Raw genomic sequence first — 18,953 nt, 5'->3', positions numbered from 1 at the left:
ACTTATTTTATTGAAAGCCCTCAAACTAAAAACAAACACACCCCCAATACCCCCTCTAAAACCTACTAATGTAATACTAATACACAAAACTATACACATCTTCAAATGTTGAAGGTTTACCCTCCTAATAGGAACAAATGTCCCAAATTGCTAATCATGCTCATAGGCTTGAGTCAACTAAAAGAAAGGTTATCCATACTAAGATGCATGGTGCAGCCTGTGCTTCTACTAAACTATCTTTATAGCTCTCCCAGGTGGAAAAATGCCTGAATGCTTTCAGATAACTGTCTCCTAGTCAATTACTCTTCATCAGATTGTAGCTAATTTGTATTTAGCAGATTGTCTCCACGGAGACATGAGAACCAGATAAAGAACTGCTACCAAGCACACATTTATTTGCTAGAAAAAAGCTTTGTAATATTCAATATTCTTTTTTTATTTATTTGATTTCACTTAAAACTTGTTACCACGTCAAGTTAAGGGCCTTAATCCAGTCATTCCACCGTGCAAGAATGAGAAAAAAGCACATTAATTTTTCTTTTGGTGTGCTCTTTTAACCAGATTTTTTCCACTGCAGTGCCTACATTTCTTAAAACTGAACAAAAACAACTGAGAAAACTACTTTAGAACATGCAAAGAAAAGTATACACTAAACAGTACTGTTAAAAAAGTTTTTATTTGTTTTACTTACAGTTTACTTTCTCCCTCCTCTTCCCCCCCTCCTACGTATTTTCCCCAACATTAATGACATGAAGTAGGGCATATGATTTAGAGTCCTCTACATGTTTAACAAAGTCCAAGAGTCCAATATTTCCAGATTTTCTTGCTCTGTCATGTTTCACAAATACATATGTTGCTTTATGTACACTAACAAAGTAGTACATCACACAAATTTAGTTTCACAGTGTTAGAATTAATAAGGAAATCTAATAGGCTAGGTAACATCAAAAATTACACTGATGAAAAGGAAAATAAATGGATCTTAAGGTTACAAGGACACAAAGGGCATGGTTTGAATGAACGTGTGACACTTAAGCCTTTTTTGGCAGCACGTTCATATATACATTGAGTTCTTAATATAACACAGAAAACACAAGTGTGATATTAGTTTTAAAATGTATTTTATATGACATATTTCATATGTGTTGTAATAATTTTATAGAGATGTAATATATTTATAAGTGTTTTTCTTTAATGAATGCTGATTTAGTATTATATTAATTAATTCACATTCCTGATTGGTGGATGTGTTTTTTGAATAGTATTTAAATAGGCTGATTTTATGGCAGTTATTTAAGTCTGATGAAGCGTTCTTGAAACGTGAAAGCGCTTACTTGCTGCAGTATTAAAGATTTTTATTATTTTAATTGGTCATGTTGAGCCTCTTCTGTTTTTTGGACATATGTTGCTTTGTAATCCCATATTTGTCAATTTCCAAGTTACTGGTTTTATTCCTGTTCACCTCCATCTCCCAGATCTTGTCTCCACTTCATTTCCAACATACTCATGATTCTTCTAGTCAACTCTCATGCTCCCTTCCCTCTCTCCAGCATTTTCAATTGAAACAATGGAAAAAGGCTTCACTGGCACAGTCTCTCTGTGGTCTTTATTACCAGAAGAAAAAGAAGCAGAATCTCCTTCTGTTTCACATCTCACTTTTTGTTGGACAAACTTGTATTTCCCCCTTAGTACGTACTTAATCAAAAAATAATTTTGTCCCTCCAGGGAAGAATATTTTGAAGAAAGCTGGGTACAGCAATTTGAATCTCATGCTAATTCTCGACATTCCCTGAACAGTGGAATAAATTTATTCCTCTTTTGCCTGGTGTACAACAAGTAATCATTCTCCAGAAACACTCTGCTGTCTCCCAGTTTTAGTACTTAGTTTTTCTGCCACAGTTTTGTCAGAATCTACTCTTTCTGCTGGTAGGATCTTCACTATTAAAGGTCTAGGTTGCTTTCTCATAGCCAGGTTTGAAGCATACTCTTGATGTGCCCTTTCAGTTAACAACTCCTGCTGTGGAATACCGGTTGAGTTGCTTATTTGTGCCTTCATAAAATGAATATAGTCTGTTCTTTCCAACTTCTCTAGTACAGCAGAAAACCTCAGGTTTTTCCTACTTGCTCTGTCCTCTAATTCTATTGTTTTTTGAAACATCTCTTCTTGAGCCGTCTCATATTCAGCCAGCGTTTTCCTCATTTCAACCTCTGATTTTTGCAGTTTTATCACCTCACCTGGATATCCGTTTAAAGCTTCTTCCACTTTTTCCAGCCTTTTGTTGTATGAGTTGATGTACTTATTCAGTGTTGTGTTTATTTTAATCAGGTCTTACAGTTATTTTATACCTTCCTCTAGGTTACTGGAAGTTAAGTCTGGAGCTTGCACTGTTTTTTGCAGAACAATTGCAATACATGTCTCAGTCAGTGTTTTTTCCTCACCTTTTGCAGCGGATTTCCTTTCAAGTCCTCTGTATTTCTTTGTTCCTGGCATCTAGGCAGCACACTTACTAGGCAGTTACTGAAATTTACCTAGAAATATAAATCTGCTGATTTTTTCTTCTAAGTTTCTGTTTTTACATTGGGCAAGCTAAAATTAAGCTGGTACTCAATATGCAGCCATCTCGGAAGTCAAGCATCTGATATCGTTGAGAATACACTAAATAAATAGACGTGAACCCATTGCAGTCTTTTTTTACACTGTTCCCCTTCCAGCAATTTTTTTTTCATGAGCACATAGTTGCTCACTGTGTTGGGGAGTTACTTGCCTAATTTAGTACTGCTGTTATTCTGGGTAAGTATGTTTCTACTGGCAAACATAACTTGAAGGAATAGCTAACCAATGCAATTGTTACACTATCGATATCCATTTATACCTTATCCTCCTCTCAGAAGAACATCTCTATCATTCTTGAGAACTACCTGGAACCTATCTTGGATTGCAATAATCTCAGTCAATTAATGGCCAGCCAAGAGAGAGGCTAAAGTTGTGTATGTTATTATCTGGCCTTCATTTACTTCATACTTTTTCTCCTTAAATTTATTAAAGAGGCAAGAAGTTAAAAGTCCATTCCTCTGACTTGTCATACAGGCATGTTCATGGACAAAAGGCCAGTAATGAAGGCTCAGATGACAGCTTTGGTGAAATACTCATCATTTTAGGAACATTTCTCAGATCAAGAACCAATTTCAGATATCTGACTGTGTTGATATTGCTTTTGTAATTCACGGGTATGGCCTCTACCCACTAAAATGAATGCACTGTCATTTATTTCAGCCTACATGACATTAATATCAACTGCCTCCAATACATCCAGTATTCTTCTGCTAAGGTGATGACTGGGACAACTGAATGTATACGGTTTACCTACAGTTCTTCTGCAGTTATCAGACATGGAACTCTACCTTCGCAATTTGTGTCCTGCCTACATGAAAGAGTTTCTGGTACCCAAATACCTAGTTTATCAGCTTCAATTAGTCAGAGAAGATCTGCTAGTGATGCTTAAGATGCTGTACGAGACCTCGACTAAGCTTGCTTTTGTCTATTGTGCTCTTGTCCTGTGTAAATCTCCACCTCTCTGGCTATAAGCATGTAACACTGAGGAATAATTTACAAAATCCTGCAAGTTCTACCTATTCAAGAAAGTATACAGCAGCAGTATGTGAAAGTTATGCATGTGTTTTATGCTGTTACCCATATATGTTGTTTTAAACTTTGTCCATTGTTTGGTAACATACTAATTAAAGAGAACTGTCCTAATGTTTATGTACCAGGACTGAGATATGAATTGTTCAAGAGAGAGAAAAGAACCTGAAAGTGTGGGTTTGGATCAAAGCCCCCCCACCAAATAACAGCAAATTTCATTATGAAGTCTGGCAGCAAAGCATGCATGCATTTAAGCATAACAGTGCCCTCAGAAAGATAAATCCTAAATGCCGCCTTCTGTAGAAGGCCCCTTGAAGTAAGCACTATGAATACCAGGCTTACTATAATGTTTTTACCCTCTTGCAAATATTACACAGCCTCATTAATCTATAATTAAACAATGTTCTAATAGCACATCTAATGATTAACACTGATACTGCAATGCTCTTGAAACATGTTTAATGAAAAGTATGTAGCCTTGCTATTCTTTGCATCAAGGGAGAAAACGTAACAAACAAATGCATTAAATAAAAATGTTTGTGATGTACTCAATTATTGGTGGTATTAATGTACAGGTACCTTTAATTTGTTCTCACATTTCCTAAAATATCTTCAATTCAGAAAAAAAGAGATATGGGAACTATGTACATGCATTATTTGTCTTTTTAGATTAAAGATGAAAAATATGCATTTCTGGTAATTCTCATATATATCTGTTTCCATGGGTGATGTAACCAAGACCAATACAAGGGAAATCAATTATTAGCCCTGCTCCATTTTCCACAACAAATCAAGTAACCACATTTTACATGACTTATGAAGAAATATTATTTTTAAGCAAACCAAACTTCTGATACATACTTATGAAAAAGGCAGGTACCAACAGGATTTGTCCAAGCTCCATCCCGTTTTTCTGCTTCAGTAGCAAATCCAAAAGAGACAACAGGTCCACTGTCATCATCTGTGTCTCCATAGGAGACAATTTCTATCTCCCAGTAAAATGACGGAGCCTAGAAACAAATACGAAAGAAAAGTTAAAATAAAGAGAGAACTGAAAATTAACTTAAAGCCATTTTAATCTAAATAATGGAAAGTTCAGGAACAAATAAGATGAATATTTTCAGGCTACAGTGTAGATTTTGTAAAATGGTAAGATTATGTTAACATAATCCAATTTTAATTAAATTGTAAATAAGATATTACCTGGAGATGGAAAATTATGCCTGCAGACTGGCAATTACTGGGTCCCTATTAATTTGATGAAACTTTAGCTTGTCGAACTGCAAAAGATCGACAGCTAAAGATAGAAAGAGCCAAACCGCAAATGGCCAGCTAAGCAAATTTTTTCTCAGGGAAAGAATTAGTTTGGCCATTAACGGGAATTTGCCCTTTCCCTGATGTGAAGCGATCTCGGAGTTAGTATATTTAGTTAGGGGGGTGTGGGGGCAAAGCCCCTCACTTAATTCAGGTTGAAAGGTTTTTGTTTTGTGTAACAACCAAGCTTAGCTGATCACGGTTTGGACGTTTCAATCTTTAGCTGCCGATCTTTTGTAGTTCGACAAGCTAAAGTTTCGTCAGATTAATAGGGACCCCAATTACTCCTCAACAATTATTCAAACTCAGATGAAATGTTAATTTAACATATACAATGGGAAAAAATGCAATACTTACTTGTACAGGAATTGAGGAAGTTGCATAGATAAAGGTACCACGTGGCAAGCCTCCTCCAGCACTAGGATCGGCCAGGAATGTTACAGCAGTAAGATGAGATGAGAACATGCATGCCCGGACAGGAGGGAAAACTCGAAAAGGACACCAAGTGATCTCTTTTGGCTAAAAAAAATTAAGAATACAATTTTAGTTAGGATTTAAAATAATTCAGTCTGCAACAGATAAGCTAAGTTAACTTCATGTCCTATTCTGGGTATGAGGGTCATTATCCACTAAACGGAACCTTACTTCAAACCATGGCTCAGTATCCTCCTCAGCAAGTAATGGCATGCTCAATGTTTGACATGTTCTTATCTACAGAATGTGAACTCACAAACTAAATTTTGTAATGCAAGTGCAAATCCCAGCAACCTTTCATTATCATCACACACCACCATTACCACCATCATCTCTATAATGAGGTCCAATATTTCCCATACAGCAAGAGAGACATATTTTGCCTCTTCAAATATGAATATGCGTTTAGGAAAAAAAAACAACACTATGTTGCTCTAGTACAAATTTCTTTCCAACACTAAATATAAGGAAACAATGTTGTTTTAACTGCAGAAACAAAACTAAAGAATTTTTATAAATGCCATGTATGTTAAGCATAACTTCTATTTCAAAACTCTATTTCTTAAAACATCAAAAGAATGAGTCTTTCTGGTCACAAATGAAACTATACTTGCCACCTATGTCATGCAGTATAAAGGTCTGACTGCAACTCGGAATGAATGGTCAATGTGGGGAGGGATGGCAGCTTTAGTAAGTTGTGTTGCACTAGCAGACAGAAGCTTGAGGTGAACAAAGTAGCAGGTAAGAAAGAGGCACACTGTTTCACCAACCCTGCATGGTGACTCACTAGCAAACATTACTGCGACTCTGTACAGAAGCTTCTAAGGCCTCATAGAGGCTGTCACTGTGAGAAAGGGGTGCAGAGATCTCAGCAGGGGACACTGTAGGGAATGGGAGGCAAAAAAAATTCAGTCTTTATGGATGCCTGAATGGTGACCTCCTCGATGGTTGGTTCTTGCCCCAGCATCTCCAGTGCTAGGGAGAATGAATAGGCTAAAAATCTTGCCCCACACCAGCACTTGAAATGTTACAGGGAACAAAATCAGTAATAAGAGGGAAGATTGATGATCAGGAGGGACAAGCAACAACATTTTTTTAGGAAAATATATAAAATTATACTTGACAATGTGACTGTTATAATTCTTAAATGTGTGCTTACAAAACATAAATATTATGATAATCATGTTATTATACTAACTGCATTTCAACAACCAATTCTCTGATCTCTTTTAACTCGTCAGCATCTTTCCTCTTTAAATTTTGGTGATTTACTTGTATTTTTCTTTCACAACATATTTTTCATTTCCTAAACCAGATGCCAGGAGATGTTGCTAATCTGCTCAGCAAAATCAGTGACAAAACTGCTAAAGATTATGATACACTGGTACTTACATTTCTTAAATCCTCTTCCATACTTTACAGTTGTCTCCACTTCTCATAATGTCAACTTTTCTTTATCCAAACCTGACTGAGACCTGGTTCAAGGCTCCAGAGAGCACCCCTGCACTACCAGGCTATAACTCATACCACACTTTTTGGCCATCTAACCTGGACCGAAACACCAAAGGTGGGGGTGTGTCCATATTCATTAAGGATATCCACACCTCCAGGCTAGTTGCTCAGCATAATGCATCCGAGGTTATCCAAGTGCAACTAACTCTTGGCAAAACTGCAATCCAAACTGTAGCTTGCTACAGGTCCCCCACCATTCCCCAGGATTCCCACTCCTCTTTTCTTGATGTACTGGAAAATATTAGGGTTCAACCAAACACCCTAATAATGGGCGACTTCAACTACCCCACCATTAACTGGGAAAACTACTCATGTACTAACTCCTTAGCACAACGCTTTCTGGAATTCATAAACTCCAATGCCCTAGATCAACTTATCCACACCCCCACCAGGGGCAACAATATCCTAGACCTAGTCATTACCAATATGAGTGACCGGTGTTCCACACCTGAAGTCAACTCCTCGTTGGTCCGATCCGACCATAAGCTAATCACCCTCGATATCCACATCCCACCCCCCATTAAGGAAACCACAATAAGAAATTTCTCCAAAGCCAACTTCATGCTTCTTAAGACAGAAGTATTGAACTTCATGACACCCATGCAGATGGACAATACAGTTACAACTGCTGAATCCTACACAAATGCGCTCTATAAGCACCTACATGAGTGCATGGATCGTGCTATCCCAAACAGAACCAAGACGCTATCCTCCAAAAAAAGGAAGCCAATCTGGTGGTCCCCTGCCATAAACAAACTGTACAACAGAAGGAAGAAACTGTTGCAAAAGAGAGTAAAATCCCATGAGTGGAGGAGCTCCCTGGTCAGCCTCAGTAAGAAGCTGAGATCCCTTATAAGATCCTCCAAAGCTAGCTACAAAAATAAAATTGCCAGTAATTCTAAGGACAACCACAAAGCATTCTATAGCTATGTCAAGAATCTCAATGGCAACACCCAGATCTGCTCTGAATTACAGCACAAAGGCATGAAAATTACAGAACCAACTGATATTGCCAACATCCTGGCAGATAGATTTAGTGCTAACTTTACCCCTCTCTCACCCCCTAAAGGGCCCATATCTATACAGGAAGAATGCAGAGTCCCTATAATCACAACTACGCAGGTGAAAGCTGCATTCTCTAAAGCCAAAAACACAGCATCCATGGAACCGGGCAACATCCCAGGATGCGTTTTACACGAACTTCAGAATGAACTGGCTTCCCACTTAAGCACCATGTTCAATAATAGCCTCGCATCAGGCTTTGTGCCCACTGAATGGCGCACAGCAACAGTTATCCCACTCCACAAAGGGGGAGCCACCACTGATCCCGGGAACTATAGACCTATTAGCCTGATGAGCCTGGTCTGCAAAGCCATGGAACGTATCATCATGGAACTCATAAACAAAGAAATTGGTAACCTCCAAACTCTGGATCCCACCCAGTTCGGGTTTGTGAAAGGCAGATCATGCCTCCTGAACCTGATCGACTTCTTTGAGGCAGTCACCAAAGCCGTAGATGAGGGTAAAGTGGTTCACACAGCCTATCTTGACCTTGCCAAGGCTTTCAACACCATCCCCCATTCTGGAATTATAGCTAAACTCAATAAACTAGGCATAAATCCCTAAGTCACAAGATGGGTTGCCAACTGGCTCAATGACAGAACCCACACTGTAAAAGTTGCAGACTCCAAATCTGACCTCAAACCACTGACAAGTTGAGTACCACAGGGTTCCGTCCTGGGGCCGCTCCTGTTTGGTATCTACTTCTCTGAAGTACAGGCTAACACAGAAGGCCTCTGGCTAACGAAGTTCACAGATGACTGCAAACTAGGAGCCATAGTCAAGTCCCGAAATGATGTGAACATCCTACAGAAGGGCCTCTCTGAGACAGATGCCTGGTGTCAGAGCCATGGCCTCAAGCTCAATGCCAAAAAGTGCAGTGTCATCCCCTTTGGTAAAAACTCTGTACCCATGAACTACCACATAGGCAGCAATCTACTTAACACCGAATGCGTGATAAGAGACCTTGGGACCCAGGTGGACAAGTAGTCTCTCCTTTGATAGTCACATCGCCACAGTAGTCAGGAAGTCCTTCTACGTGTCACACCTCATCATAAAAGGGTTCTCGTCCAGGAAAAAAAGAGGTCATCGTTACCCTCTACTCATCACTCATTAGACCCATTAGAGTACAACGTCCCTTTTGGAATGTACCTCACAAGACATCTGCAGCACCTGGAAAGGCCACAGAAGTACCTCACAAAGAAGATTACTGGACTCAAACAAATGCCCTACACTGACCGCCTCAAAAAACTCCAGCTTTACTCCGTAGCATATCGCCTACTCAGAGGTGATCTCTGCCTAACATATAAAGCTATGTCAAACCCAGAGCTGTTGGACATGCTACACCTAAAGAAATTCCAATCCCTCCGAGCTACACGCTCTAGGGACCTAAACCTTGTCACCACAATAAACAGGACATGCTGGAGGGATAGATTCCTATCCCAGAGACTTCCCATACTCTGGAACAGGCTACCCATCTATGTCAAGCAAAGTTTTTCATTAGCACTCTTCAAGAAAAATCTTGATGAGTGGATGGGAAATAGGAAATACACCCCGGGAATCACTTCTGTGTCTCTGCTCGTCAGTGGCACAGGAAAATAACTTTCTTGGGTGGCGTAAGCCAGGGAACCTCGTTGGCTAGGCTTGCATAGGCCCTTGGGCCGATAGCCTAGTACCTACCTATGAACCTATTCCAGATTCTTGGAAAAATCCCATACCAGTATCCTCAAACATGTTAAACAAAGAGATGCAACCTATTACAGGCACAAAGCCATCATTCCAAACTAATAAAACCACCTGAATGGCATATGTAGCCAATTATCTAATACTAGTTTTTTATAAGCCCATCTCTATTAAATCCTGCATAGCATGGGTTTTGAAAGGGCCATTACAATATCACTACTCCCATTAAAATGAATGGCTCAGTTAAGTAACCTACAGATAAAGGCTAACTTACTTGCTCTACCTTCATGAGCCTCAAAATAAAGCAGTATAACATCACGTAAAAAGTACAGTTGTGTAAGCTGCATTTATCCATAAAGTACAGTTATGCAAAATCTTACTGTAACAGATGATGTCCTCCTTTTCACTACTGCAGCATTCATAATATGTTGCAGTATTCATAATATGTAATACCTCATGTCGAGGACAGCCCAACATCCATCCCTCCCTCAAATCCATGAAGGACAGCCCTGGAAAATCCTGCCATGGCTCTAGAAATTACACCTAACTACTAATGTTTAGTAAATGTGTGGACAGAGAACAAAGTGGCAGCTTCAATGATGGATCTAGTACCCAAGCCCTTGAAAAAAGCTACAGAAGAAGCCAATGCCCTTGTAGACTAATCTCAATCTGAAGCAGAAAAAATTATTTTCCATGAAAAGAACAACAAAAAGAAATGGGCTTAGAAATCCAGGAGGAGTTGGTTTGCTTAGAGTTTCAATGTCCTGGAATGAAAAGAAAAAAAAAAAACTGCTCAGATTTGGGGATAGTCTTTGTCAAATAGTATCTGAGCTGTCTATGGAGATACAAGGTCTAAAGATCCTTCTCACTAGCAGAGTGTGGATAAGGATAAAAGGAATGAGCCTGGAGGAAATGATTAAGAGACAACTCACTGACTACCTTGGGCATAAAAAAGGATTAGCAAAGAGAGACACCCTGTCCCTATGAAAAATCAAAAAGGCAGAAATCGACATCACAGTCTGAAATTCAGAAACTCTACTGGCTAAAGTAAGGGAAACCAACAAAACATTCTTCCATGTACAGTACTGCAAAGAACAGAAGGATGCAGGGTCAAATGGAACCCAAGTCAGCTTTTCAAGGACAAAATTAAAGTACCAAGAGGGAGGAATAGGTTCTCTTGGAGGCCTGATATAAAGGACACTTTTAGGGAATTGTATGACCTCAAAACAAGAAGCCAATGATGGGTTCAAGGGTAGACAAGGAGACATTGCTGGCAAGTGAACTTTAACAGAAGAACATACTAAGGTGGCATGGAGCAGTTCACACAAGTAAGAAAGGATCTAGGGACCCCCAGAGACAAGAGATTCTGGTGATGCTTGAGACACCAACATCTTTTCCATTTAGCCATATAGGATTTTCTGGTAGTGGGTTCCCTGGCCTCCTGTAGAACCCTAAGCATGCCCTCAGGAAACTGGTGCCTAAATGGGATCAAAATCCTATCACCCAAAGTCTCACCTGAAGACTGGACAAGAAGAGGTGAATGAGACACCCTTTGTCCTGTGTAAGGAGATCCATCTGGTGAGGCAACTTGTGATGATTGCCCGTGCATAAGTGACAGAGAACAGAAAACCAAATGCTGTCTGGGCCAAAAGGGAGTCACTAGCAAGAAGGTTTAGGAGATTCCATCTGCAACAGCTCACAATACCTTTTCTGAATATCAGAAACTTGTGAGCCATCCCATTTAAAATACTCCATCGTGTGAACTACTGTGTCCCCAAAGGACAATTCCTCAAGGCAGAGTCAGGACTCAAGGAAGCCTCTTCTTCAGACCCACAGGTAATTTGTGAGGAGTAGGCCAGTGATTCCTTTCCTGAATCCACCTCTTCATCTGAAGAATCAGTTCTTTTGGCTGGAGTACAGGACCAAGGAGAAGCAGGAACAGATACCCCATGAGGTGGTCTTAACTCATTTAACCCTGAATAGCAGGAGGCTAATTAACACATTTGCTTCCTGAAATCTTCTAAGCCAGGAAACTACTTGCTTCTTAAGAGCTTCTCTCCAAAACCCTCTACTGAAAACATATTTCACTGTACTTATAATATCTGATAAATGGTGTCAGTTACAAAAACAAGTAAAATATATTTCTTTGATAGCCAACGGGTTATACACTAGTGTCAGTATCAAAGGTCTGTCTGTTTGTAGATGCTGATTTTATATTGAATATTTATGAAATAAAAACTGTATAGTGTTAGCCAAAAATACTAATGGTCTGGTCAAACAAAAGGTCATATCCCTATACATATGCAAGATAGATCCCATATATTACAGAGGGAATTGCTCATCTGTTCATGAGCTTTCCTAGGATGTATGGCAAGAGGAGATTGTAACATACTACTATTTTGCAATACTGCTGCATCTATACAAATTATGCATACAATAACGTCACAATACTTCAAAACAGTATTAAACTACAAAACCATTTGTGTTAGATGGTAAGTACCAGTGGCAACGCTGTGTGCTTCAATGTTTTGTATAAGACACCATTTGTTTACATGCAGCTATGAAAATATTGGTAATAGTTATAACTGCTTTACCAAAAGAGCATTTATATCTCAGCATGCCTTCACATTACCCTCCATGTTTTAACGTCATTTTTTTACTAACACCCACTGCTTGAATATACCCCTCCAAACACAAAAGTATCGCACTCTGTTTTTGCATTATTAATGTAAATGTGGAAATGCCCTATTTTTTCCTAACATTTTGTAAACACTCCTTAACCCCAGCTCTGCATTATCCCATGCTAACCATTCACTGGCATGCTTAATCATGTCAGACTGCAGACACCTTTTTGTAGCCTTAGACTTATGTGTGTGTACCCTTACCAGGACTTCAGCTATCAGACTTTGAAAACAGTGACTAGTACACTTGTTTCAGGAGTACATGGAAATCTCCTGTAAAGACAAGTACACTCTTACAGGATACACAGGAACTCCTTTTCTGATGACTATACTCTTGTAGAAAGCAATGAGTTAAGACCATTAGGGCATTAAGCATGCCCTAGGTAAAATCCTGCCATTCCCTCTGAGGATCCTTAGCAACAGGAGGAATGTGCTTAGTTTTCTGCTTCCTTTTTAGTCGGACATCAGCTTTGACCAACCTAGGAGGCTCTGAACCATGTCTAGACTCAATAAGGTACCAGAGACCTCTTTCTTAACCAGAATCTGAGGAATCCCTCAAGACCCTTAAGAAATGATCAGCCATGGTTCCCCCTCAACATCTATGGTGGATGCTTGCATTGCCTCAGAGGACAAGTGAAAAGCTGGTCGTGCTGGCCTCTAACAGGGTTGCAGTAGACGAAACTTGTCTTGGCACTGGATGGTCTTCAGGATTTTCACTCACCTCAAAAAAGAGAGCGTTATCTGGCAGAGACTGGACAGCAGCAGTGTAAACCCTACACTTTTTGGTCTTCTTTTTAAGAGATGGCTTGGGGTGGGTGGATTCTGCCATGGTACCCTGGATCATGGATTCGGCCATGGTACCCTGGGTTAGAACTCCAAGATGTTGGTTATCAAGATAAATAGATAAAGAGGACTGACTACTGCAAAGTATTTTGGGAACAAAAGCTTGACAAATGGTACACTGGGTATGACTGTGTGAAGCACTTAGGCAGACTAAACAGTTCCCATGACAGTCTTTATGGTGGAATCTGCCTCCCACACTGACATTCTCCCTTCCTGGATTACATGCACTTTAAGTACACAAGGAAAGGAAGGAAGAAAAGAAAGGAACCCCAATGAGGCACTTGTCTATAACTGGCTCAGAAGAAGAAGCCAGGTCAGTAAAGGGAGTTCAGACCAAAGTTAAACTGTGGAGTTCAGAATGGCGGTAAAGAAGCTCTGAATTTGAAGCATATGTACATCTTTTACCCTATGCCTGTGCGGGGAATATACATCCAACGTACAACGCTAAGAGGATGTAAAGGTTTTGGTATACTGGCCGGATGTTGGGCTTTCCTTGGCAGAAGATCCCACATGTTATGAAAACTGCAACATGTTATGAATACTGTAACAGTGATAAGAAAGGACATTAGCAGATATTTGAATTCCTCACTGCTACAGTAGCAGTTAGGCCATACTGCATGTGTCTTGCCCAAGACGCAACAACTGTCCAGCTTTCAAAAGCTCTGGCTTCCTCCCACAACTCCACTCTGACTGCTGATTTGGTCAGCCCTGAGGAGAGAAAAGTAGCAGTCAGAGTAGAAAATCTTCAGGACTTTCTTGTCTAAAGTTAAGTAGTAGTATACTCATTCTGAACTAAACAAAAATAAAAACATCAAGCTATTTCTCAACAACAACTCTATAGATTAAGAAGAATGGTGGGTGGGTGCGGCTTCTGCATCAGTGAGGAATTCGAACATCTACTGTTATGGGTAACTACAGCTTACACAACTGTACTATGTTCATCACTCCCACTGCTGTAGTAGCCTCTAGGCTGCATAGGTTGATTACCAAAGCCTATCCAACCTGGGAGGAAGAAGGATATGGATCCAGGAATCTCAGGAGAATGATCCTAGCAAAGTCAGTCCTGGTTCAAGACAAAATAATCCAGTATGTAATGCACTGTACAGGTATATACAGAGAATCATAATAGCTATGTCTATAAAGCTTTTAGAGTCCAAGAAGAGAGTGTGCCTCAATATTGCCTTAACTGGTTTATCATGGAAAGTATATCAAAAGGCAATAGCCAAGGACAACCAAATAGAAGTCATCTGTTTGAAACAGGCTGTCCCTTCTTAGTCCAAACATAAGAAAGAAAGAGTTAACTAGTTTTCCAAAGGAAATGATTTTGTCAAGGCAGCACCTGTTGTACCTATGCATGTCCAGAGTATGAGGAATCCTTTCTCCATGGTTCTGAGGGTTACAATAGAACACTGGAAGACTGATGGCCTGACTCAAAGAAACTCTGAAACAACCTTGGGCATGAACAAGATACTTATTCTTACTGATACCCTATCAAAAAAGTAAACCAGACACAGTTTACTCACCAAGAGAGCTTGCAACACAGATACGCATCTTGCAGATGTCAGAGCAGAGAGAAAATCAGTTTTTTCCATGTAGTGAAATTTAAGTTATGTACTTAGCATAATGCTAGATCTATGTTGTCGTCTTCTGTCCATCTCAACTTACAGGTAATTCAGATCCAACTGGATCTGATGCTGGCAACTACAGACTTTGGATCCAAGGCTCAGGTTCCTTCCCCTTCCCATAATGCCCCTCCACCCTAACAGTTCTTCAGATCGAGTTTGCCCTGCTGTAACAGACTGATTAACCAAAGCTATTTAGAGAAAGGGACAATTAAGAATGAAAACAAAGCACAGTCAAAGACTGCAAAATAAGACAAGGCCTCAACAGGTCCAGTGCAGTGAATAGAGTTCCTAAGAGCAACAAGAGCTCTGAGTTTAAAAATGCTGTTTGACTGCACTGATTTTTGGATTTTCTACATTTAAGGTTTGGATATTTTCATTACTTTTGTATTCTCGTATTACATTACAGTTTGTTGTATTTTACACTTTATTTTACTGTAATTGTTTTTCCTTGAAGTCTTACAAGTTGTTATTTGGGATCAGTTAACAAACATTCCTTTTGCATTCATTGACTGAATATGAATTAGTTCTAGTTAATCAGCGGGAGAAGGAGCTGAGAAACAGTTTTCTTATTTAAGGTATTAACCTACATTCCTCTTCAGCTAAAAGTACTCGGAGTTTAAAACTTCGGTTTCACTGCATGGATTTTTATATTTTCTACATTTAAGGATTTGATATTTCCATTACATTTTGATTTTGGTATTGTATTACAGTTTGTTGTATTTTAAACTTTTTTACTGCATATACTTTTTTCTTCTTGATGAAAAAAATTGTTAGCTAGGGTCAGTTAGCAAGCCTTCATTTTGTATTCATTGACTGAATAGGAATTAGTTCTAGCTAATTAGCTGGAAGAGCTTAGAAACAGTTTTCTTGTTTAAGGTATTAACTTACATTCCTCTTCATCTACAAGAACTCGAGTTTAAAACCGCTGTCCGACTGCAATGATTTTGGTATTTTTCCCACCCACCTGTTCAGCTCGTGCTGTGTTTTTAAACTTGCGTCTTTTTAGCTGCCTGCCCCTACTATAAAATCAGAGTTTACAAGCCCCTCCCAGTGCTATTTTTACTGGACGCTAATAGCTCAAACTGATAAGGCGCTCCCTATTAGACTCTTAAAGCTTGAATAAGCCTCTGTTGCATATTGCACACTGCAATATTCTGTGTGTTAATCTGAACTGTGTAATGTTCTTTTCTGCATTTTCCTTGTTTTAAACAAAAGTCAACTGTTTGCATTTTTAACTTGGTCTTGGACTTTAGACTTGTAGTACCCCTCTCACCGCAGTGAAGAGAATTTGGAGTTGCTACAGGATCTGAGCTTCATTTATTCCGTTTATACTGCTTTTTACTATCTGCATTTTTCTAGGTCTGGGGGGGCTTAGTTTTGTAGTATAAACCACAAAATAGTGAGATAATTGTGAACTGTTGCAGGATCTGAACCTTATTTATTACATTTTTACTGCATTTTTGCTTGCATTTTACTTGGATTGGGACCTTAGTCTTGTACTGTAAATCACATCAGTGAGAGAATTGTGAATTTCTGCAGGACTGGAGCCTCATTTATTACATTTCTATAGCATTATTTTCTATTTGCATTTAGTCTGGGAACCTCAGTCTTAAAGCATCATTCATAATAGTAAGAGAACTGCAAATTGCTGCAGGATCTGAACCTTACACATACACTTATACTGTATTTTTTACCGTTTACTGATTGGATTCCTCTCTAACTCATTTCCCTTAACCTCTGTTGGCACCTAGAGTTGTAATTGTCCATATAAAACTTCCATTGCTATTTTCTCAAATATCTAGCTGAGTGCAGAGCAGTTAATTTGTCCACTGAGAAGCATTACCCCAGGAGTGTTGTTTTAGATCAATTGTAGACATCTCCTCCCAGCCCAAAAACTCTAAATCCTGATCTCACCACCTCTCATAAATCACAAAAAAGAGGATCCACAGCCATGGGTGTGCACTGTCTCTGTAGACAACTTGATGAAAATGGGCATCTTGAGACAATGTAGCAATTGTCTCATTTTTACTGACAACCACCTTATTCTTTTATTTTTTAAAGAAAAGTACAGTTGTGTACACTTACAATAAATTAGATGTTCAAGTGTATTCACTGTTGCAGTCATTACATTTGGGTTATCTGCCTGCAGGTAGCCCTCAGCCGGCCTGAATACCAGAGTCTTGGATTCCTGCATCGGATGCTGTCTCTTCTTCCATTACGTCAGGACATCAGGGGTATAAAACATGCAGCCGACGTCATTACATCAGTTTTTCTTGCCCCAGATGTCAGGTGTCCCCATAATGGGAATCAATTATATGTTATGTTACACCCCCAACAAAAAGCAAATATACCAGAAAGCTCAAATACACCAAACAAGAAGGAAAGGTAGAGCCAAGAGAAGTCAGGGGGCTGGTGGGAGGGTAACCAGGACTGCAACAGTGAATACACTCGAACATCTACATTTATGGTAAGTGTACACAACTGTACTATGTTCTTCATGTTTCACTGTTGCAGTCATTACATTTGGATTCCCAAAGCTAAGGAAGGGAGGAGGAAGTTAGAGAGCATTAGGGCCAGTTATTAAGCCCTGCAAAACTGCAGTAGCAAAACCAGCTCTGGATTTAGAAAAAATAGGCATGTGGTAATGCTTGGTGAAGGTATGTACAGAGCTGCAGGTAGCTGCTTCTAGGATGTCCCTGGTAGGGACTCCTCTGAGAAAGGCTGTAGAGGTAGATGCAGCTCTGGTGGAATGTGATCTAATCCCCTGTGGGGTAGGTTTTCCATGGTGCTTACATCAGAAATTAATGAAATGGGCTATCCATTTAGAAATGGTTTGATTTGAAATGGCCTTCCCCTCTGCCCCTGCTGCAAAGCCAACTAACAGTTGTTCAGATTTTCTGAGAGGCTTAGTCCTGTCCAAATAAAATGCAAGTTGTCTGTGCACGTCCAAAGAGTGCAGTATTCTTTCTCCTTTGTTTTGTGGATTCGGGACAAAAGTAAGCAAATGAATGGACTGATTTAGGGCCACACTAGAGACCACCTTGGGCATAAAGGAAGGATTGGTCCTGAGGGAAACCCCATCTGCATGGAAGATAATGAAGGGCTCCACTGCCATAAGGGCCTGTAATTCAGACACCCTTCTAGCTGAAGTGATGGCTAGAAGGAAGGCTTGTTTTCCAAGAAAGGAATTTCAATGCTGCAGTTGCAGCTGGTTCAAATGGAGGGAGAGTGAGCTTTTCCAATACAAAGTTAAGATCCCAGGCTGGAGAAGGGGCTCATCTGGGGGGGGGGGGGGTCTTAAAATTTTGCCCCTCTGAGGAATTGCTTTAACAGTGGGTGAGACAGAGGGGAGGTTCAGTATTATAATGTGCTGAAATGGCAGAGGTATGAATTTTGATAGACGAGAAGGATAAGCCCTTGTGGAGCATTTCTGTTAAGTACTGAAGGATATGAAGTAACCTGGGCACCATAGTGCCCATCCCCTGAGTCTGGCTCCAGGAACAGTATCTTTTCCACTTTTCAGCATATGATTTTTAAGTACTAGGTCTCCTTGCTTCCAGAATGACATCTAACACCTGCTTACTGAGTGATGCTACTGGAGAGCTCAAGGAATTAGCCAGGCTGCAAGGTTCAGGGTTTGAAGCTGAGGGTGCAGAATCTGGCCCGCCTGCTGGGACAGCAGGGAAGGTGTCTGAGATAGGTGCCATGGATCCAGCAGTATCATACTGCGCAAGAGAGGGTACCAGTGCTGGCAAGGCCAGTCTGGTGTAATCAGTATTGTCCTTGGTTTGTCCTGTTTGATCTTTAGCAGAATCTTCAAGAGGAGAGGCAGAGGGGGAAAGACATAAACTGAGAGGCTTTCCCAGGTAAAGGACAGGGCATCCACTTTACAAGCTTGACTGTGGGGAGTCCTTGTGCAGAATTTGTCCAACTGGTAGTTCTGAGGGGAGGCAAACAGGTCTATCTCTGGAGCCCCCCATTTGTTCCTCAAGAGGTTGAATATTTTTGGTTCTAGTTTCCATTCGTGTGGGTCCATGAGATTTCTGCTTAGGTCGTCTGCCAGTGAATTTAGCTTGCCTGGCAGGAAATGAGCTTGTAGGTGCACTTGGCAGCTCAGGG

The 18,953-nt window shown here is 40.0% G+C and overlaps 1 protein-coding gene across 2 annotated transcripts in view; it reads right to left on the bottom strand.

The window, feature by feature from the left end:
- HECTD4 (HECT domain E3 ubiquitin protein ligase 4) overlaps positions 1–18,953 on the bottom strand; it is a 5,422,508-nt gene that overhangs the window by 1,374,544 nt on the left and 4,029,011 nt on the right. For both annotated transcript variants that reach the window (XM_044068422.1, XM_044068423.1), the window contains exons 46-47: positions 5,315–5,476; positions 4,505–4,653 (exon numbers count right to left, since the gene is read on the bottom strand). In XM_044068422.1, the coding sequence (XP_043924357.1) occupies positions 4,505–4,653; positions 5,315–5,476 (311 nt within the window). The remainder of the gene's footprint in view (positions 1–4,504; positions 4,654–5,314; positions 5,477–18,953) is intronic.

Source organism: Protopterus annectens, chromosome 4.part0 (assembly GCF_019279795.1).
Source record: "Protopterus annectens isolate FY-2018-M chromosome 4.part0, PAN1.0, whole genome shotgun sequence".
Classification (NCBI taxonomy): domain Eukaryota; kingdom Metazoa; phylum Chordata; order Ceratodontiformes; family Protopteridae; genus Protopterus; species Protopterus annectens.
The sequence above is the reverse complement of the archived record's forward strand: the minus strand, read 5'-3'. Positions and strand labels throughout refer to the sequence as shown.